Genomic DNA, 19,586 nt, shown 5'->3' on the forward strand with positions numbered 1-19,586 from the left:
ATGACACATGGGGATTTAAGAAACATAGCATGTCTTCTGTACCTGTCCTCTTTTAATAAAGTTTTTGTCTTTTCTGAGATTGCCAATGGGAAATGCTCTTGAGCTCTATAAATTTTGATTCTTTAAAGAGCGAGTAACTTAGCCTGAGAGCAAATTAGCCTCTACAATTCCTCAAAAAGACTATCTATGGAAATGCCAAGATAAAAACTCACCAGAGTTTGGCGATAAGCACCCAAAATATTATCTTGATAATGGTCCAGACTTCATAGGAATATAGTGTACACCAACATGGAGAAAGAAAAATATACAACAACGATTTTTATCATTAAGCTATGACATCCACTTCATAGAATTTCAACCTATGATATCCAATTCCATAATGATGATTGCCTTTTATCATTAAGCCAAGACACCAATTGATTTTTGGTATAAGTGGCATTTCCTCTGGTTATCGCTAAAGAGCACCCCACACACACACTCACACACACACATACATTAAAAAAGCATTTATGAGCTGAGTTGAAGAAACCTTAGTGCCATAGGATGCTTGGCTTCTGAGAGTTTATCAGGTCTTAACACTTCAACAATTTCACCTTTCACAAGGAGACAGACAATATCAGCAATCCTCTGGATTTGTTTGATGCTGTGAGAAACCATTATAATTGTCATTCCCTGTTTCTTCTTTAGGTTCACTAGGACATCCTCTATGTTTTCTGTTGATATTGGATCCAAGGCGCTTGTAGGCTCATCAAGCAGCAGAACCTGTGAGACACAACACATGATCAAATCTAGCACCATATGTCCATCTGAGTCAGCTGTATGAAAACATACCAATGATAATAAAAGTTGCATTTTGAAAATATGATTATTAAGAAACGCAAATGCTTGGTAAAATCTATGAAAGTGCTGCTGTTATAAAAAATTGCAGTACAAAAACACGGTTCTTTTGACAATTTTAAAAAAGAAAAAGTTTACTTTCAAAATGGTTTAAAGGGAAATTCCTCCCATCTGCTATGTGGAGACTAACAAAATTCCTCTAATTGGAAAACACATTATTCCCTAGTTTCAAAATCGCAATTATATCATTTTTTTTTAATAAAAATTTTACATTTTCATTTAAAATCACAATTATATCAAGTTTACCTTCATGAAATCGCAATAACAATTATTGGGCAAGTGTTTTCTACATTTCAAAGTGCCATTAGACTACCACATAATGATAAGAAATCATGCTAGTAATATTAAACAATGCTAATTGCAAATAGTCCAAGATCATGTGTAAAGGGTTACCTCTGGTTTATTAGCTAAGGTCCTAGCAAGAGCAACCCTTTGAGCTTGACCAACAGATAGTTCACCACCAGTCTTACTGTAAAAAGAGGAATCAAGGTCTGCAAGTTTGAGCAACTTGTAAACCTCCTCATCGCTTAGCTTCTGCCCTCTCAATTGCGGTCCATATCGTATGTTGTCTGCTACTGTGCCTAAGTAGATGAAAACCAATTATCCATGGTATGGCCATGCATATATTGATATATGTAAATGGTAACATACTCTTCATAGGAAGAAGAAAAAATTGAACAATAATGCAATGGTTCTACCATGGGTTAAAGTAGGCGTTACCTAAATCTTGTAATTGAAAACAGAATGAATTACAAGCACTAAAAACAAAAACTAACAATAAACAAAATTGCAGCTAATTGGCTTTAGCAAAACTTAACCCAGTTCTGTTCCATAAAATGAGATAAGCCTGGATTCAGCTCAGACTGATTCCCACTTTGATAATTTATTTATTATTATTTTTAAAAAAAAATCAGAATCATTAGACTTTTGCAATCCTTAGCATCATGGGAGCAAGTGGCATCAATGTGGGTCACCCCACTAGAAATTTTTGTTCATTATTTTGACTGCATAAGATACAGTTTGATGCACAAAGAATTTTGCTACTTTCATTAATGCTACAAATTGCTGGTAAGATAAGTTCCACTGATAAAGATTAAAATTTTTTTTTTTTAATTGATTAAACAGCCTGGATTCGACTCCAAACTTAAAAAAAAGAAAAAAAAAATTCAATTCCAGTCCAGACCTAAAAAAAAAAAGAGAAAAAACTAAACTAATTAATCTAGTATAGAGCAATCATTAGAGTCGTAGCTGTCAAAAAAAAAAAAAAATGTTATATACATAACTTTTTGTCTAAATTACAAATTGCACTTCTAATTTTGCTTGAAATTCAATTCAATCCTATATCTTTCAAGCTTATTCAATTCAGGCTTCTCGTTAGTCTCAGTGAAATAAAAATTTGTTAAAGACCCCTAAATGATACCCAAAATAACATTGTTTTGGGACGCAACCCATCTGATAGAAGTGGATGGGAGGCCTAAATTGAAAATACTTGAAATTTAAGAGGGGTGAGGGCTGAATAAAGGAAACTGAAGTTAAGGGACTAAATTAAATTTTTAAAAAAGTTATAGGATGTATTTTATAAATTTAGCCTAACTTTGGAGAGAACAAATAGTAAAGAAGAGACAGCAAACATCACTTTAATTTTGTCGCTTACAACTTGGTACAGCAAGACGCAGAAGAAAGTGTCCATGGACTTATTCTAAACCACACAAAAAAAAAAAAAAAAATTCTACACAGCTTATCCAACCTAATGCTTTTTAAGAAGAAAAAGACGAAAATACCTTGTATGTTCTTATATTTTGGTCATGTTTACAATTTCGTCTTTAAGTTTTTATAATTTTATTTTAGTTTAACATTTTTAATCTTTATGTAATTTTGATCTTTATTGTCATCTTATTAACAAAAAATGCTTATATAATTAATGGACTATACTACTAGCTTAAAATTGCATTTTCTATAAGTGAGATGATGACTATAACCAAAATGACAGCAAGATTAAAAATTATATACAAGAATTAGAATGAAATTATAAAAACTTGAGAACCAAATTAAAAACAAAACCAAAATATAGGAACAAAAAAAAGTATTTTTGCCTAAGAAAAAAAAAAAACCATAAAAATGAAAGTATCATAGTAATTCAACTAAAAAAAATAAAAAGTAAAAGCTAAAATATTATTCCCGTCCTAAATTTTACTAAAAGTAATTTTTTTTATCCTAATACTTTATAAAACTTTTTTTTGTTATTTCTAAATTATTGAAAAGTTCATTTTTCACAAAGTAAAAAGTTTCATTACAAAATTGGTTGTAGTCTTAAACTACAACCAATTTAATAGATGAATTGTATTTCTTTTACACTCTTAATATACATGTCAAATTTTCTATCAATCAGGTATTATTTACTACATGATCTATAAGCTGATATTTTATGCATAATTTTAAATTACAAAAACTTACAATTTAAACAATTTACTAATAACATAACGATTATAATTTTACAAGCATAAAAAATATAAACAGAAGATGTAATTTATAAAAGATGAAATTTTATAAATTACAAAATTTCACCGTCCATTCTTAAAATTTTATTAAAAAAAAAGATGAAAATTTAAGAATGAACAGTGATGGATTTCACTGTTCTTTTTAGAAATCCAATGAACAGTTACAAAATTTTACTGTTCATTCTTAAAATTTTATAAAATACCTATTTCATTCTTAAACCATCTAAAAAAACAAGAAAAAGAAAAAAGAAAGTCTTTTCTTCCATCCCTATTTTTGTCTTTACACTTACAAAGTTTAGTATGAAAAAAAGAACAAGCTTAGGGACCAAAAAAACAAAATTGAGCCAAAAAGATAAGAGAGATTGCATACCTTCAAAGAGAGCAGGAAGCTGGAAGAGCATCCCAACCTTCCTCCTGAGAGTGAGCACATCAAGATCACAGATATCCTTACCATCCAAAAACACAGTCCCCAAAGGTGGCTCCCACAGCCTATTCAGAGCTCTCAACATCGTCGATTTCCCACTCCCACTCGGCCCTATGATCCCAACAATCACACCCTTCGGTATCTCCACGCTTATCCCGTTCAATATAGGATCACCCCCATCAGATTCCTTCTTCAGATCACGTATCCTAAACTTCGTTAATGGCGGCTGTGCTTCTTCTTGATCTGGGCTTGGATTCTCTATATCCACCGCCAGCAAGTGCTCGTGAGCCTCTGTACCTGTGTAATACATCATGAAAATGATATTAGAAGATAGCTAAGCAAAAATTGTCAACTGGGTTTTATAGAATTTTGTATATTTTTGTACCTGTTGGAAGAGTCGTAAGAGCCACAGACATGGCCGGAAAATCTGGATACAGAGTATTTTTATATGCAGCGTATAATTTTTAATTTTTATTTTTAATAATAATTTGTTGTCAGAGATCTATATTGATATTTATGGATATTAGTGTAAGAAGAAAAAGCCTTCCTTGGTTAATATACATGGACCTTTAGTTAGAACCTAAGTCTTGGCTCAGCTGTTAGATTCCTGTGTTGGACCTTTCCCACTTGTATAAAAAGTTAGGAGTATACGACATTTTCCAATGTTAAAGTACGTACAAATGCACGGCCTAGAAAATTTTGTTTTTTTTTGTTTGTTTGTTTAATGGATGCTTGTTTGGATTTTTTTGTTTTTGTTTGGCGGTGGGAAATAAAAAGTTGAATTCAAGTTACATTTGGTGTAACTCTAAGCAATATTACACAATCCAATAATTTGTTATAAAATTTATATTTTGAACATTCCTCCGTTGAATTACATGTTTTATATATTCTTATTTAACAATCATGTCAATTTTATGTTAATTGGATATTATTTACTATTTAATCCATAAATTCATCTTTCATATATTATTTTAAACTACAAAAATTTGATTAATGATATAACTACTAATCATAGATTACCTTGAAATTTTGCAAGCATGAAAAATATACGAAAATAATGTAATTTAATGGTAGATTTGTCACCCAATGATCAAGATATCACCTAATCATACTACTTTTATTAACACGATAATGGAGCATTTTTGTATAATTTTTTGAAATTTTTTTAATTTTCAATTTAGTGTAATCTAGTTTTTTATTGAAAGTATTAGATCACACATAATAAAAAATCTAGACACCTCAATTAAAAAACCTACTAAGCAAAATTAACATTCATTCTCTCTTTCTCTCTCTTCTTTCTTTTTTTAATGGTTAGTGCCATCACCATAAGAAGAAATCCTAGGCTCAACCCAAATTCAAGGCCTTTTCATTCTCGATGCTCTTACTTAAGGGAATTGTTGAAGGAGGTGTGAACCTCAAAAAAGAGATTTAAAAAAGATATTTAACAAATTGTAAGGGATATTACTCCCCATTCCCCTAGATACAAGTCAATAATTACCTACTATGAGGGAACATTTACTTAATGAGAAATGATATGTCCACAACATTTTCACAACATTTTTACAACAAATCCTAAGTGGCAGGTTGTTACTGGTTGTTATTGTTGGGGAAAAATAGTAATCTTAGTGTTAGAGTCAAATTTGAACTAATAACAACTAACCACTTATAATTTGTTGTGAAAATGTTGTAAAAATGTTGTGGACGTAGCATCTCTCTTACTTAATTGGTCTAACCAAAACTATTGCATCTAAACAAAAATAACTAGACTCTCTCATTCTCTTTCGTTAACTCTTCAACCTATTCCTCTTCTCCTCCTCCACAACCAGAAACTCTCACCTCCTTTGTCCACCGCAAACGATGTCTTATTTTAGGAGCACCTTAAACTTCGCACAAAAGTTGTAGTTGAAGACAGAGTGAAGAAGATAAGGAGATGTGGTTATGTAGTTGTGGACCTTGTGGTGGTTGTCACAATATTGTCAAATCTAGTAATGAATATGATGGTAGAGTAGTGGATGCCAATGGTAGATAGATTTCGTAGGTGATGGAGATTTGGCTTTTTTGGCTGTGTTAACACCTTGTATTGTTGGGTTGGTGATGAAGTGACTCTTTAAAACTAATTAATTTTATTATTGGATCAATTGATCACATTGCAAGGACTGCGCATTTATTAATGGTAAGTGGTAAACTTCCTAAAAGGCCTCATTTATAATAAGAAATTATCCAGTGCTCCAGTAAGAGATCACATTTGATAGTTGATATTACAACGTAGTTTTATGGTTTCATATAATTAGGACTGTTCATGGGTTGGGTCGGAATGGGTTTGAGCATAACCCGCATCCAACCCAACCTGATCGGGTGGAGCGCTAGCAACCCTCAATCTGCCACTGACCGAGAGGATGATTGGATCGAGCAGATTAGACCTCTACGAGCATCTCCAATGGCTTCTTTAAAGCCAATTTAAGAGAGGAAATACCCCAAAACGCCACTCCAACAGCTTCTCCATCTCTCTTTTTTAGATTAGAATTGCTACAATGCTTCTCTACAAGTAGAGAACACTGTAGAGTTTACTGTTCACACTTTAAACATTTTTAGCTATTATAATAATCAGCTATTGAATAAAAAAAATGTTGGAAGATGTGTAGTTGTTAAAAGAAGAATAAAGAATGAATGAAAAAATAATATTTAAATGAGATTGAGAAAATGATAGAGAATCTATTGGAAAGTGTATTTGAAAAAGTAGGTAGATAAAAGCTAAATATCATTGTTCATTGTCCAAATAGTACAAAAGTTTAGATAAGCTACTGGAGATGCTCTAGTGGATGGCGGGCAGGTTGGTAAAGTTGTAGATTTGAAAAACAGAGAGAAAATGATGGAAAACGGTAGGAAATCGATGAGATTTCGCTAGATTTGGCTAAAACCTCACTTGATTTGATGAGATCTCGCCAGATCTAGTCAAGATCTCACTGGATCTAGCTGTAATCTTGCCGGATTTGGAAATTTTTGCCAAAAAAATGCATAGCAAGTTGGTTCATTTGAGCTTTTAGGGTTTTAGGGAGGAGAATCGAAACCGACCAACTGAAGTCGGTTTCTAGAGGAAGTGACTTGCTACTGACACCTAAAGTAGTTTGGTCAAGCAGCAGTCGACTTAGATTTCTCGGGTGGGTTGGACAACCCTACATATAATTATTCAATTACATAGACAAAGTTCTAGTTAAATTGTTTGTTCAACGAAAAATTGTAGAAAAAACATACAATTTTGAAATCCTATAATTGGACCTTATCTTTGTGCACATATGCAAGTAATTACACTTCCTTCATTTATAGAAGACACAATTTGATATATTAATGTTGTTATAACTTTTCTTTTAATTTTTATTAAGGTTGGTTGTCTTAAATGTTGTCATTTTTTTTTTCCAAAATAACTTGCTGACGTACAATATTATTCTATTGAAATTGTGTGGTTTGATCTATTTATGGGTGTTTATAGGTTGGTTTAGGTTGGGTTTGTGATTAACTCACATCCAACCTGATCAAATCGGGTGGAGGAGAAGTCAACTAGCTATCAATTGGAGAAAAGCAGTGAATTAAGCCTCCCACAAGTGGTGGGTGGATCATTTAACACTAGAAAGGTAGAAAATTGTAGACACCTTATATAGTATCTAGTTAATATACTTTAGTCCCTAGTCCCAATGATGAGCATGATGTTTACAAAGGGTAATTGAAATTATTTTAATAGTTTGGAAGTAATCATAACTCAAAAGTGGTCCTATTGCTTTTGTTGAAGTACAAATTTTTGGACCCTAATTTCCTTAACCCACTCACAAAAATACCCACACAAGCCTAAGAATTATTTTGAAGCCTACATAAATATTTCCCACATATTACTCAAATATTCTTCATGTTGTTGGGCTCCCACAAATATTCCTTATATATAAGCCCCATAAACTACCTTGGGCTCTCTCACAAATATTACCCATTATATTCCACATATTATCCAATTTGGGTTTTCACAAAAATACCCATCACATTGCTACCAACATTGGACCACAAAATTATACTTCCTCCATAAAAAAAGCCCAAAATCATTTAACTTGTGGGCAAAACCCAAAAAACCCAACAGAACTCTTTACAAAACCCGTTGCTACACGGCACCTCAAAAGCCCATTGCTACACGGCACCTTTACAAAGCCCGTTGCTACACGGCACCTTCATAAGCCCGTTGCTACACGGCACCTTCTCAAAACCCGTTACTACACGGCACTTTTACAAAGTCTAAATACTAATTTTGACACCTATTTTACAAAGCCCAAATACTAATTCGGCACCTATTTTAAAAAGCCCAAATACTAATTTGGAACCTATTTCATAAATCCCAAATACTAATTTGGAACCTATTTCATAAATCCCAAATATTATTTTGGCAACTATTTCTAAAAGCCCAATATCATTTTGGCAATTATTTCATAAAACCCAAATATTAATTTGGCACTTACTCTACAAAGCCCAAATATTATTTTGGCAACTATTTCATAAAGCCCAAATGCTATTTTGGCACATATTTACAAAACTCAAACATTATTTTAACACTTGTTTTACATAAACTAAATCTCTCACTCATGGGAAATATAAATACTCATCCTTCAAGAAATACTTCTCTTACAAAATTTATAAAAAGCCCATGTATATCACCCATGGCAAAACTCTTCATTTTATAGGGATAGCCAAGCCCAAAGAAGCTTAACTACAAAGCCCAGCTGAGCCAGCCCAGTTGAGCCAGCCCAGTTCATACATAAATCCTAGCAACTGAAGCCCACGTAAGCTGACCAGCCAAAATTCAGTACAATTTAACAGCTGGAGCCCATTGCTATTAAGTTCCAACTTGTCCAATCAGATTAAAAGAGGACACGTGTCCATCAGGGGTTGAACTCTTCCTTCACAAGCTGAAATTCCATCATTTCTCATGTGACATAAAGCTAAAAGTTACATGATAGAAAGCTGAAAGGCTGCAGCCAACTGTCCCTTCTTTCTTCTCTAGCCCATTCAGGCAAAAATCAAGAGCAGCTATGACCAGGCCATTAAAGCTCCTAAAACTACTTAGAATAAGCTCATTTTTATACTAAAAACGTGTATTCTCTGGTTCATGGACTAAGCACATGAACCTCAGATGGGAAAACTTAGGGAAATGTGGTTTGGAAGGCACCAAGGGGATCCCAGCAGAGTTCCCAGCAAGGACTCCAAGATTGACATTTGGCTTGGGGTGATACAATTTACCCTAGGGAGCTTTGATTCTAGTAGCAGCATAACCAAGATCATTAGCCTAATACATACTCTAATCCCGTCAGCCAAGGCCAATCAACATTCAATGTTAAGTCAGAATACCAGCTGTTATTACCCAAAACAGCAAGAACCTTCTAAAAGTTGAGCTTACCACTCTTAGCTAAAATCCTAGGAATGATTCTCTAAGGATTTTCTGAAGATTGATGAAGATTTAGTAGAGATTATTTGCTAATTACTCCCTAAAACCTAACTATAAATGGAACACTCCATTAATGATTCACAAGACAAGAACAAGAGAACACAGTAAGAAATACACTCATAGAGAAATTCTTACTCAACTCTTCTGTTTAGCTTTCTTAAAAACTCCAGCACAATTCTAAGTCACTGAGCTCTTAGCTTCAAGCATAAAAACTGAGTTCTTCAGCTCCTAGCTTAAAAACACCCCTCATACTTCCACTTAAAAACACTCAACTACTCCCAGTAGAAAGTCCCAGCAGCCTTACTATACACTCTCACTCATTGCTCATACTACTCATAAATGACTCTCTCTACTTACTACATATACTATATCCATGAACATGCCTTGGCACCATAATGATCTTGCTGCGCTAGCTGGGATCTCTCTCTCTCCCTTTATCTCACACTAAGCTTTCCTCATTAATCATTATTATGGAACCCATGATATTTACTTATTCATTTACTATTGATGGTTCTGATGTAATTGTTACTATAGAATTTTTTTCCTAATATTGTTGTATTAGAAGACTCTTCTCCAGAGTTAACGGATAATCAGTCTGAGAATGTAGATATTTTCCTTAATCTATGAAATATCTAATAGCTGGAAGTTTATCTTGTTTCGTCTTACTTTACCATTGGGACATTTTACCGCTGGGTTACTTTTCTGCAGAAACACTTTACCGCTAGGCTATTTTGTGTAGAAACATTTTACTGCTAGGTTATTTTCTGCAGAAATATTTTACTGCTGGACTATTTCTTACAACATGCATTCTAATCATGCTGACGTGTCTGCAGTAGGGATTGTTTATGAGTCATTCTTGTCAGTCTCAATCTAGGCCCAAGGCATAAAATACAGTGAATTCTTTGGATCTTCACCGATAGCCTTTGGGCCGTGCATCGAGTCCATTGTCGAGTTTCGGTTTAAGCCCCCGACCTAACATAAATCTCATTTTTCGGAAGAAATTTGTTTTTTCACCCTCGACAGTTTTGAAAACGATGCTAAAAAAATGACATTTACTTAATGTTTGCACCATAACTTTTGATCCACAAATAATATTTGGATGCAATTTGTTTCATTGAAAAGTAGACATCCTGAGCTTTACTTTGAACACAAAGTTGGCATGATTTTGATTTATATTGAGTGAATTACAACCATTTGAAGTTTGGCCAATTGCGTAGTCAAATTTAGGGTTTTTGGGAAGCATGTGTATGCATGGGTTAAGCATGCATACACATGCCTCAAACCTACATATGCAGGCTTGTTTCCAATCGCCTAAAATTTCAGTTTTGGGCCCCCCAAAACCTTAATCTTTAATGGGGGCCAACACCCAAACCCTTAGAAACTTTCAAAACCCTCTAAATGACTCCAAAAACCCTAGTTTAAGGATTAAAATGCAGCCTCATACCTCCAACTCAAACCCTAGCCAGAGAGAGAGAGAGAGAGAGAGTCTTTTTCACTAAAACTCTTCAAAAATCTTCTTCTCTTTGAATCTATTGTACACCACCACACTATGCATGTTTTTCAACCTCCAAAACCTCTCTCTAGTTGATTAGGGTAGCAACTACTTTCTAATCTCTTTCAAAACATTTTTCAAACAATATTTTCAAGAGTTATATTTTGATTTTGAGTTGTGATTACCTATGAATTATTGTTATCTATGTTTTCCTTAATTATCATTTGATCTTGTTATGTAGGCATTGGGGGGTCAGTTAAATACAACTTGTGATCCATAAGCTAGATGAATCTCTTCCATGACTCTCCCTTAATTTATGATTCATGTGTTGTGTTCTTGATTAGTTTTGGATCTTTAACATGTTTAGGATTTGCTTTGATCTATATGTTTAATCCAATATTTTTGTTCTATTTTAAGGAAGAGTTGAATGATTAGATATATTGATGAACATGTTTTGATGTGTTAAGTGTTGTTCTTGATTGTTATTAGATCCAATGCATATTTAGGAATATATTTTGTTTTGTTTATTTTCGATTTGTTTTTCCTTGATACCTTTGTTTTAGTTTAGGTTTTATATTTTTTGTATTAGAAGTATGCTAGGCTTTGTTTTGTTGTTTTCTGCTTGCTTTAGAATTGCACTTCCGGGCGAGTATGCGTGCGCATGCTTCATGCATGCGTGGGCATACTTAGGGCATGCGTACGCAGACTTAATGTATGTGCATATATGCTTGTGCCTAGAAACCTAGATTTAAGATTTTTCTTTATTTTGTCTGTTTTGATTAATTTTAATCACATGTTTAGGTTCTGTTTAGCTTAGTTTTCACATGTTTAGTATTAGGGTCAGTAAATGGCAGTAGTTAACAGAAGCCTAACGGAAGACTGAATTGACTCTATTTAAAATTTAGACAACTGAAATGATAAAACTGAAACTTAAATGACTGAAATGACAAAAGGTGAAACTTAGAAGGTCAGTTTTGTATTTTTGATTGGTTTTTTCTCCAAATTTTAACTCACATGAGAACTAAAATTTGATTTTTATAATATGATGACGTGGTTGCACAATTGACAGTTGATGTGGCAAGTAAATCAATTTTTATTTTTTCCCATTTGATATGTCAAATTTTTCTATTTAAGGAATAACGGCAGAGACCAAAATGACACAAAAATTAAAGGTTAAAGATCAAATTGATACAATTAAAAAGCTAGGAACCAAATTGACACATAGTATAATTGATAGTAACCATTTATGTAATTTACCCTTTATATATTTTTGTTTCCTTTAAATTAACCTTTTATACTTTTTCTTGCAATATTTTGGCTTCCCATTTTGAGGGGTACGTTAAATATTTGTGTAGATATATTATCACTCAACTTTGCCAATATTATGTTTGTGAAAAAATAATCAATGAAAAAGGACAGGCAAAAGTTTTCAATTGTTCATCCACAAGAACATAACAGCATGTCTTCAAAAGGTATTTCATTTACCTTAGCAAAAATCATGTGGTAGGAAAAAAACGGTTTAAAAAGATGTGTTGGTAAGCCCCATGTTGGTTGTTTAAAACAAGGACAAAACCCTCTAAAATAATTTTGAGTATAGTATTTGAGGGAAGAAATAGTAAAAAATGAAGGCTGCAAGCCTTGCACGCCAAAGGACTAGGAGGCGTTACAGGCGTATGATCATATCAAGAAAAAGATAATGGGAAAAAAGATGTGTTCTATATATATGGAATCCTTAATGAAATTTGACAGAGTAACAAATCTAATGACACAACACTTATTACATGCAAATGCTCAATGTTTATGGCAAGCAACCCCTCCACTTATAAATGTCATTCCTCCCTTGTTTGTTGGGCTCAATGGTGACGTTGTTACCACCACTACTTTGAAAAAAATTGAGAGTCATCATTGTTCTGAAGTGTCAATGACTTGGATAAGCATATGCCATTATATATGCCTGCATATCTGAGTTTGCAGGCACTAATACAATATTTGTAATCCTTTGATGTATGTAGGGGTAGCAAAATTGGACACGACCCGCGAATCCGATATGACACGACACAAAATTAGTAGGTTATGGGTTGAGGCTTAATGGGTTCGTGTCATATTCGGGTTGACACGACGAACCCGTTTGATAAACGGGTTGGGTTAGGGTTCAATCTATAGAACCCGTTTGACCCGTCTGACCCGTTTAATTAAATGAAATTTTACCAATATATCATTCAAACTATAAGTATATAAACTTATTAGTTGTTGTAGATTATTTTCTTTGATGTATTGTGATTGATTATTTATGATATTGAGATATGATTCAGTTTTGAATGATTATTTGTAATATAATTACTCATTAGTTCTGAATTTTATATTTAAAATATTTATTTGCTTGTTTTTCCATAAATGTTTTTTTTTCATTTTGATAAAATTAGATAAACAGGTCGACACGATTGACCCGTTTAATAAATGGATCGTGTTATGGTTGAAGAATCTTGACCCGTTTAATAAACATGTCGGGTTAGTGTTGACCCATATAGTCGAATACGTATGAGTTGACACGACACGAACCCGACACATGAACACAAATTGCCACCCCTAGATGTATGTATATAATTATTAGTATGTGATAAAATGGTGAGCATTGACTGGGCTCTCTTGGATATAGATGTTTTGTTTTGTTTTTTCTTGATGTTTTTTAGTATATATGGGAGATATAAAAACAATCTGAATATTCTTCTAGAAATCACCATACCTAGTTAATTACGGTACTTCTTAGTATTCAGGAAGCTTAACTACTTTATATTACAGTAGTACTACTTTATAGTACTTTTTTTTTCTCTGCGGAAAAAAAACAAAGAGAGAAAAGATGTAAAAAACATAGTTAAGACTCCTTTAAGATAGATTCCAAGCTTGACCACCTTTCATACTGAATTTTTTAAGCCTTCCAAAGAACATGACAATGATGAGGATGAATTTGCCCTTAGTACTCCACCTTCCCACGAATCCATACCATGTGTCTACACAAAGGCTATCTGGTTTCAATTGCCGTTTGCAGCTGTATCCAGTGGTGAACCCAACATTCCCGTATGCACTAAACGTAACCAGAGAATCTTAATTAGTTATTATATACAGCCTACAGGTGATCGAAAAAACAATTGAACTTCGTATATTGTTTGCTACTACTATAATTACAAGGCCACTCTGTTTACCAAAGATTCCAATTCTACCTTCAATTTTTTTTACTGCTAAATTGTAAACTACACTATAAAGTTTTGGGTGTTTAGATTTTAAGTCTGAAAATTTTAGAATTTGGATTTTACCTTTGAAATTTGGGGTATTTGGATTTTATATCATGACGTTTTAAAATTTGGATTTTACCCTTTAAAGTTTGGAAGAATTACACCATAAAGTTTGGGAGTGTGTGGATTTTACACCTTGAAATTTTAAAATTTAGATTTTATCCCCTAAAGTTCTATTCTGTTTGCATCAACAACCCCTTTGTCCATACTTTCCGTTAAATACCACATAAACTTGTCATACATGTTTAGCTTATCCAATAAAATGATGTCACATTATCTTTATTATGCCATACGTGGCAAGTTTATGTGGCACTTAACGGAAAATATAGACGGAGGAATTACTGATGCAAATGAAATAGAATTTCAAAGGGTAAAATCAAAATTCTGAAACTTAAAGTAGTAAAAAATCCAAATATCTCTAAACTTTAGAATGTAAAATCCAAATTCTGAAACTTTAGAGTGTAAAATTCAAACAGCCTTAAACTTCAAAAAGTAAAATCCAAAAATCCCAAAACTTTAGGTATAAATGGTATAGTTTACAATTTAGACTTTTTTTTTTATATACATTTATGTTTCCCTGATACTTTGTCACATCAATTTTCTAACATACTTTGTGTCTCATCCGAATGATAACATGCATAAGATCAGAAGATATGATATAATAAGAGAATAGCAAAGAAAGTGGGGGAAAAAAACTTATATACCTTATTACTTCTATGGTGACGTTCAAAACATTGAAGTTGAGGGGGTCTTCTTCCATTTTCTGTCTCTCTGTGATACATATGAGAATAATGAAAATGGCTAAATAGGAGAGTTGTGAGAAGATTAGACACTCCATAAAAGTCTTCTTTCGATTTTGGCTTTGCTTCCCATTTTCTGGGAACTCCTCAAGGACATGAACGTTTGGTGGAATGAACGTAGTATGTGGTGGGAGATACCTGTAAGATAAAAGTAAACTTAGCTGGTACCATATTAAAGGGTTCTTTTTTTTTCTTTTGGAGTAACTTTGATTGTGTTCATTCTAGCTGACTTGGTATGCATGTGTGAAGAAAATTATTTTCATCGTGAATAGTCACTGAAGATACCCATGATATAATGTCCACATAAGTAACTCTGAAACAAATTTTTTCATTTAAACAATTATAAGTGGAAATAAGGATAATTAATAATGCATGTTGGAGTCACTATTGGAACCCTACGGCATTAATAACAATTGTGGGGTCAAAACTCAAAAGCACAATTGCAAAGAGCCAAAGGCTGACTTTAGGGCCTATTTGGATGAAGGGGGTAAGGAGGGAGAGTAGAATAGAGTAGAATTGGTTAAAAATAGATTAATTTTGAGTTAAATCTACTCTATTCTCTTTTCTTCCTTCTTAATTCAAACGGACCATTAATGAAGTGGTAACTTTTGCTTCGAGAACCTCAGTCCAAAAAACAACAAACATGACAGTGTCATTCCAAAAGGGATACTGATTAAGCAATTGTAGTCTAATCTTTGCTATTAAAGTTTGATATTATTATAATTTGAATTTTGTTAATGGATGTCCAAAAAATATATATTTATAAAATATTTTTAAAAGTTTTTTATGTATAGGAAATTTTTTTTAATGTATTTAACCATATTTTATATTTTAATGTGGTAACCAATTAATATCAGAAAAATTATATAATACTTCAAAAATACAATAAATGCATAATATCTCTTTATGAATAATGAAATCTAATATCAATTTAATTAGTAAGATTCATTATCATATGAGATGATGAAGTACATATTTATTGTATTCTTAAATAATAATTACAATAATTTTTTTTTAGAAGAATTAAAAAATTGATTTGAGGGTAAGTATTTGGGGTACAATAAACTTTCGTATAATTGTCAAATCTAATGAATGGAGATAATAATTTATAATCAAGTGGAAAATTGATTCTTCAGTCCTATGCTGGGAATATGCGTCAGTTAGCTAGTAGGAAAAGGTAAGTCAAAAGTGGCTTAGCCAATATAAGTTATAAAAGGGTATATGCCAAAACTTCTGGTGTGATTAGCCACTAAGAACCATTTCCTTGTAATCTCTTAACTTTCTCATCCCAATCATGTATTTACAGTGACACTCTCTAAGCACAGAATAGGACCTTCTCTATTTCACTTGAAAAGGAGAGAGTCTATTTTACTGTTAAGAGATTATTTAATCTGAATTGTGAAATGAGTTCATTTCAAATGGAGATCTCAATACCCTTGACATGGAAATAAAGAACAATTAGAGTAACCGAGAGAGAATGTAAGACAGACTCACATACATCATTACGACGAAGAGAACCAGAATTGCTGAGGAGATTCTGGAGAGATCAACTACTGATTCACCAGTATGCCGCGAGTTCACAGTTTGAAACAACGAGCCAACGACTTTTTGATACAAATTCAGACCATCCATGACTTGTGAATTCCACTCCATGGAGCAAAACAGTATAAACTGTATTAATATGAACCCGAAAACAGTCATAGCTAGAAGCAAAGCGTGATGACCAGAGAGCAAATGACCGTAGCCCATATCTCTATAATTCATCGATATATATCTGAATTCCTCACGCTTGGTTGTTTTCTTTAAGACCCAGATCATGGCTAACAAACATGGGGGGTACAAAGTGTTCCCCATAAGGATTTGTGGAATGAGAAGTAGTAGGAGACCTGAATTCTTCTTGAAAACTATCATGTTCTCATTTGTTGGGACAAAACCACAATTTGTGAAAGTTGAAACAGTTGTGAAGACAGAAAAGGTCAGTGTTTCTAGGCCCTTGTCTTTGAGTACCTTCCTCGCACTCGGAACAAAATTTACATACAATGAAACAAGACCAGAACCAATTAGATGAACCACAAATAGATAACCCAAAACCAGATGTCCCAAAACCTTAATAGAGCTATAATTAAGACTACCATTCTCAATAATATTATTGATGTCTGGTTTCTCTTTTTCTACATCAAGTTCAATTTGATTGTCAGAATTAGTATGGTCAGGAAATTTGTGACTGAGGTTGACACTGTTTTGGTCACTACTTGGACAATTTTTGGAGAACTTGGACCTCGTAAATTGAAATCCAAGAAAGGAAGTGAATACCTCTCCACCAACAAACATTAAAATTGTCATAATAATGAGTTGGGTATTGGAAAAAACCTCCATTTCGATTGTTGACATGCTTGAAACTGTGGTGGCAGAGACGGACGTGAAGAACAAGTCAAAGTCCGTAGGCCTAAACCAAGCAGTTCTTGGCTTTGAGACCATCAAAGCTAGATGACCAAAAACAGAGACAATTATGAAATAACTGAGCTGGATCCAAAAAGGGTTGACATGGAAGAGGAAGAAACGAAAAAACGAGCGAATTCGACAAGAGAACGATTGGTTGAAACAAGAAAAGCTAAAGAAAACCTCTAATTTCTTGCCAAAACAAGAAAATTTATTCATCTTTTCTGAGGTAAGATTTGCCAAACCATGCTTAAAGTGGATATTATATGGGCCTTGTTATAAAGGGGCAGTACGCTACAAGCTCTACTATTTAGTTTCCGTTTAGCATGAATTATTTTTACTGAATTATTTTATTATTTAGTTTATTTTTGTTATTATTTATAAATTTTATCGTATTTTTTGGTATTATCTATGAGTCTTATTGTACTATTTCAGTTAACTTTTACCTTTATTTATCGGACTTTGAGTAGAAAATTTTCAGTTCAAACAAAATAACGGATTTCAAATGTATACTAAAATTTTTTGCCGAAAGTACTGTAAATAAATGTAAAAGTTAATTGAAATAGTACAATAAAAGTCATGAATAGTAGCAAAAAAAAAAAAACTGAATAATAAAATAAGTTGATAAAAATAATCCATGCCAAATGGAAACTTAGTGGAATGTTTTGATATACATTTTGATATTATTTATTAATGAAAAATGTTAACAAATGTCTTAAAATATTAGTTTATAAACTATTTTTAGAAACATATTATAAAAAAAAGTGGGTGCTCTGGTTTGAGTTATTTTTAGAAACACTGGTAGGGTTGCAGTAGGATGTAACTCGCCTTTGCACCTATAAATTGCAACCCTATTTTGCATGCATGGATATCCATCCCACGTAACCATTACATCTATGCACAGATCCTTCTAGTTAAGGAGAAGTTATATTGTGTTTCGGTTGTATGTTTGTTCTCCCTTATATTAGTTTTGTTTTGTTTATTTTATTCTTTTTTTTTTTTTTATTAAAACTTTAACAAGTAGACTAAAGATCGATCAGGTCTATGCTGCAAGAGTCGTACCTACCTTCTTTTTTCTTTTCTTTTCTTTTTTTTTTTCTGAATATTAAAACAGTCGTACCTACCTTTTTTTTTTTTTTTTTTTATAATCAAAATCGTACCTATACCTTCTTGATTTACTATATTTGAGAGTCAAAATATTGTGCTTTTGGAATCATTAAATTGGAGAAGCACGGGGACAAAATCAATTAATAAAAGGGTAGGATGAAAAACTTTTCCCCATCTTTTTTTTCTTATTTTAATAAAAAAATTCTTTTGATGGATGCTCTATCATTATCATGTACTATATATTATACATAAGTAACAAGGATTTTTATTTCACACACACATATAATACACATACTCTTCAAAAAACAAAAGAAATTGTGACTTCGAGTTACTATTTTGAAGTTTAGAATGGCATAACTTTCCTTATTTTTGGGGAGCGCTAAATAGTGTGCAACAAATTTTTCCTAAAATGGAGGTTATATGGTGAATTTTTGCAGTCATCTCAAAAATGACAATAACTAAGACATGTAAACTTGATGTTGATGGAGAATGTCGACACTTCTTAAATCCCACTTTCTCGATCAAGTTTGTTTAATTCCTCCACTTTGAGCATCCAAGTGAGCAGTGCTCCAATATGGTGGAGAACCAAATTGCTTTCGGTTAGTGGAATTAATTTCACGCATGGTTCTTATTCATCATTGGCCCTTCAGACCACTATATATACCTCCTTATCTTTCCTTTTTTTTTTTTAATTAAATTATTCTACCATTTCTTACGTTTACAACAAGTTGTTTACACTATTAGAATCATATTACTTGAATCAAGAGTCTTGTAACTCAACCGATTAAAATCTCTTGATGTTTTCAACAAAGATGTTTAAAATTCAAATCTCCAAATAGGAATGTGAGGAAGCTATATGTATGCACAATATATTTTTTACAAGCATGCAATTTGCTTTCAAGCATGTGTATAGAATGTATCGGATGAAAAAGTACAATTGTTTGCTTGATAGAAGTCATTTTCAGAACTGTTACTATTTCGAGGCACTTTAATCCCCATGAAACATGGGATTTCTTACTCTATATGCAGCTAAATATAGACTAAGGCATCTGAAAGATGTGAGCTAACTCAGTTGCCATCAGGAATGGCAACAGTGTGGGTATCTTTATCCCCGCCCCCGCCCCCGCCCCCACAGCGCCACCCACCCCTCGTCACCCGAACTT

General features: G+C 32.9%; 2 protein-coding genes across 2 annotated transcripts; both read right to left on the minus strand.

The window, feature by feature from the left end:
* Positions 1-217: 217 nt before the first annotated feature.
* On the minus strand, positions 218-4,350 carry LOC142643610 (ABC transporter I family member 17-like). Its single transcript, XM_075818301.1, has 4 exons — positions 4,205-4,350; positions 3,766-4,116; positions 1,291-1,478; positions 218-762 (listed from the first exon to the last, which is right to left on the minus strand). Exons 1-4 carry the CDS (start codon positions 4,233-4,235, stop codon positions 508-510), a joined length of 825 nt encoding a protein of 274 aa, XP_075674416.1. The 5' UTR covers positions 4,236-4,350; the 3' UTR covers positions 218-507.
* A 9,198-nt stretch (positions 4,351-13,548) lies between these two features.
* LOC142644725 (sodium transporter HKT1-like) lies at positions 13,549-17,550 on the minus strand. The gene is made up of 3 exons (XM_075819304.1): positions 16,376-17,550; positions 14,782-15,015; positions 13,549-13,869 (listed from the first exon to the last, which is right to left on the minus strand). Exons 1-3 carry the CDS (start codon positions 17,533-17,535, stop codon positions 13,671-13,673), a joined length of 1,593 nt encoding a protein of 530 aa, XP_075675419.1. The 5' UTR covers positions 17,536-17,550; the 3' UTR covers positions 13,549-13,670.
* Positions 17,551-19,586: the final 2,036 nt, after the last annotated feature.

Source organism: Castanea sativa, chromosome 7, assembly GCF_040712315.1.
Source record: "Castanea sativa cultivar Marrone di Chiusa Pesio chromosome 7, ASM4071231v1".
NCBI lineage: Eukaryota > Viridiplantae > Streptophyta > Magnoliopsida > Fagales > Fagaceae > Castanea > Castanea sativa.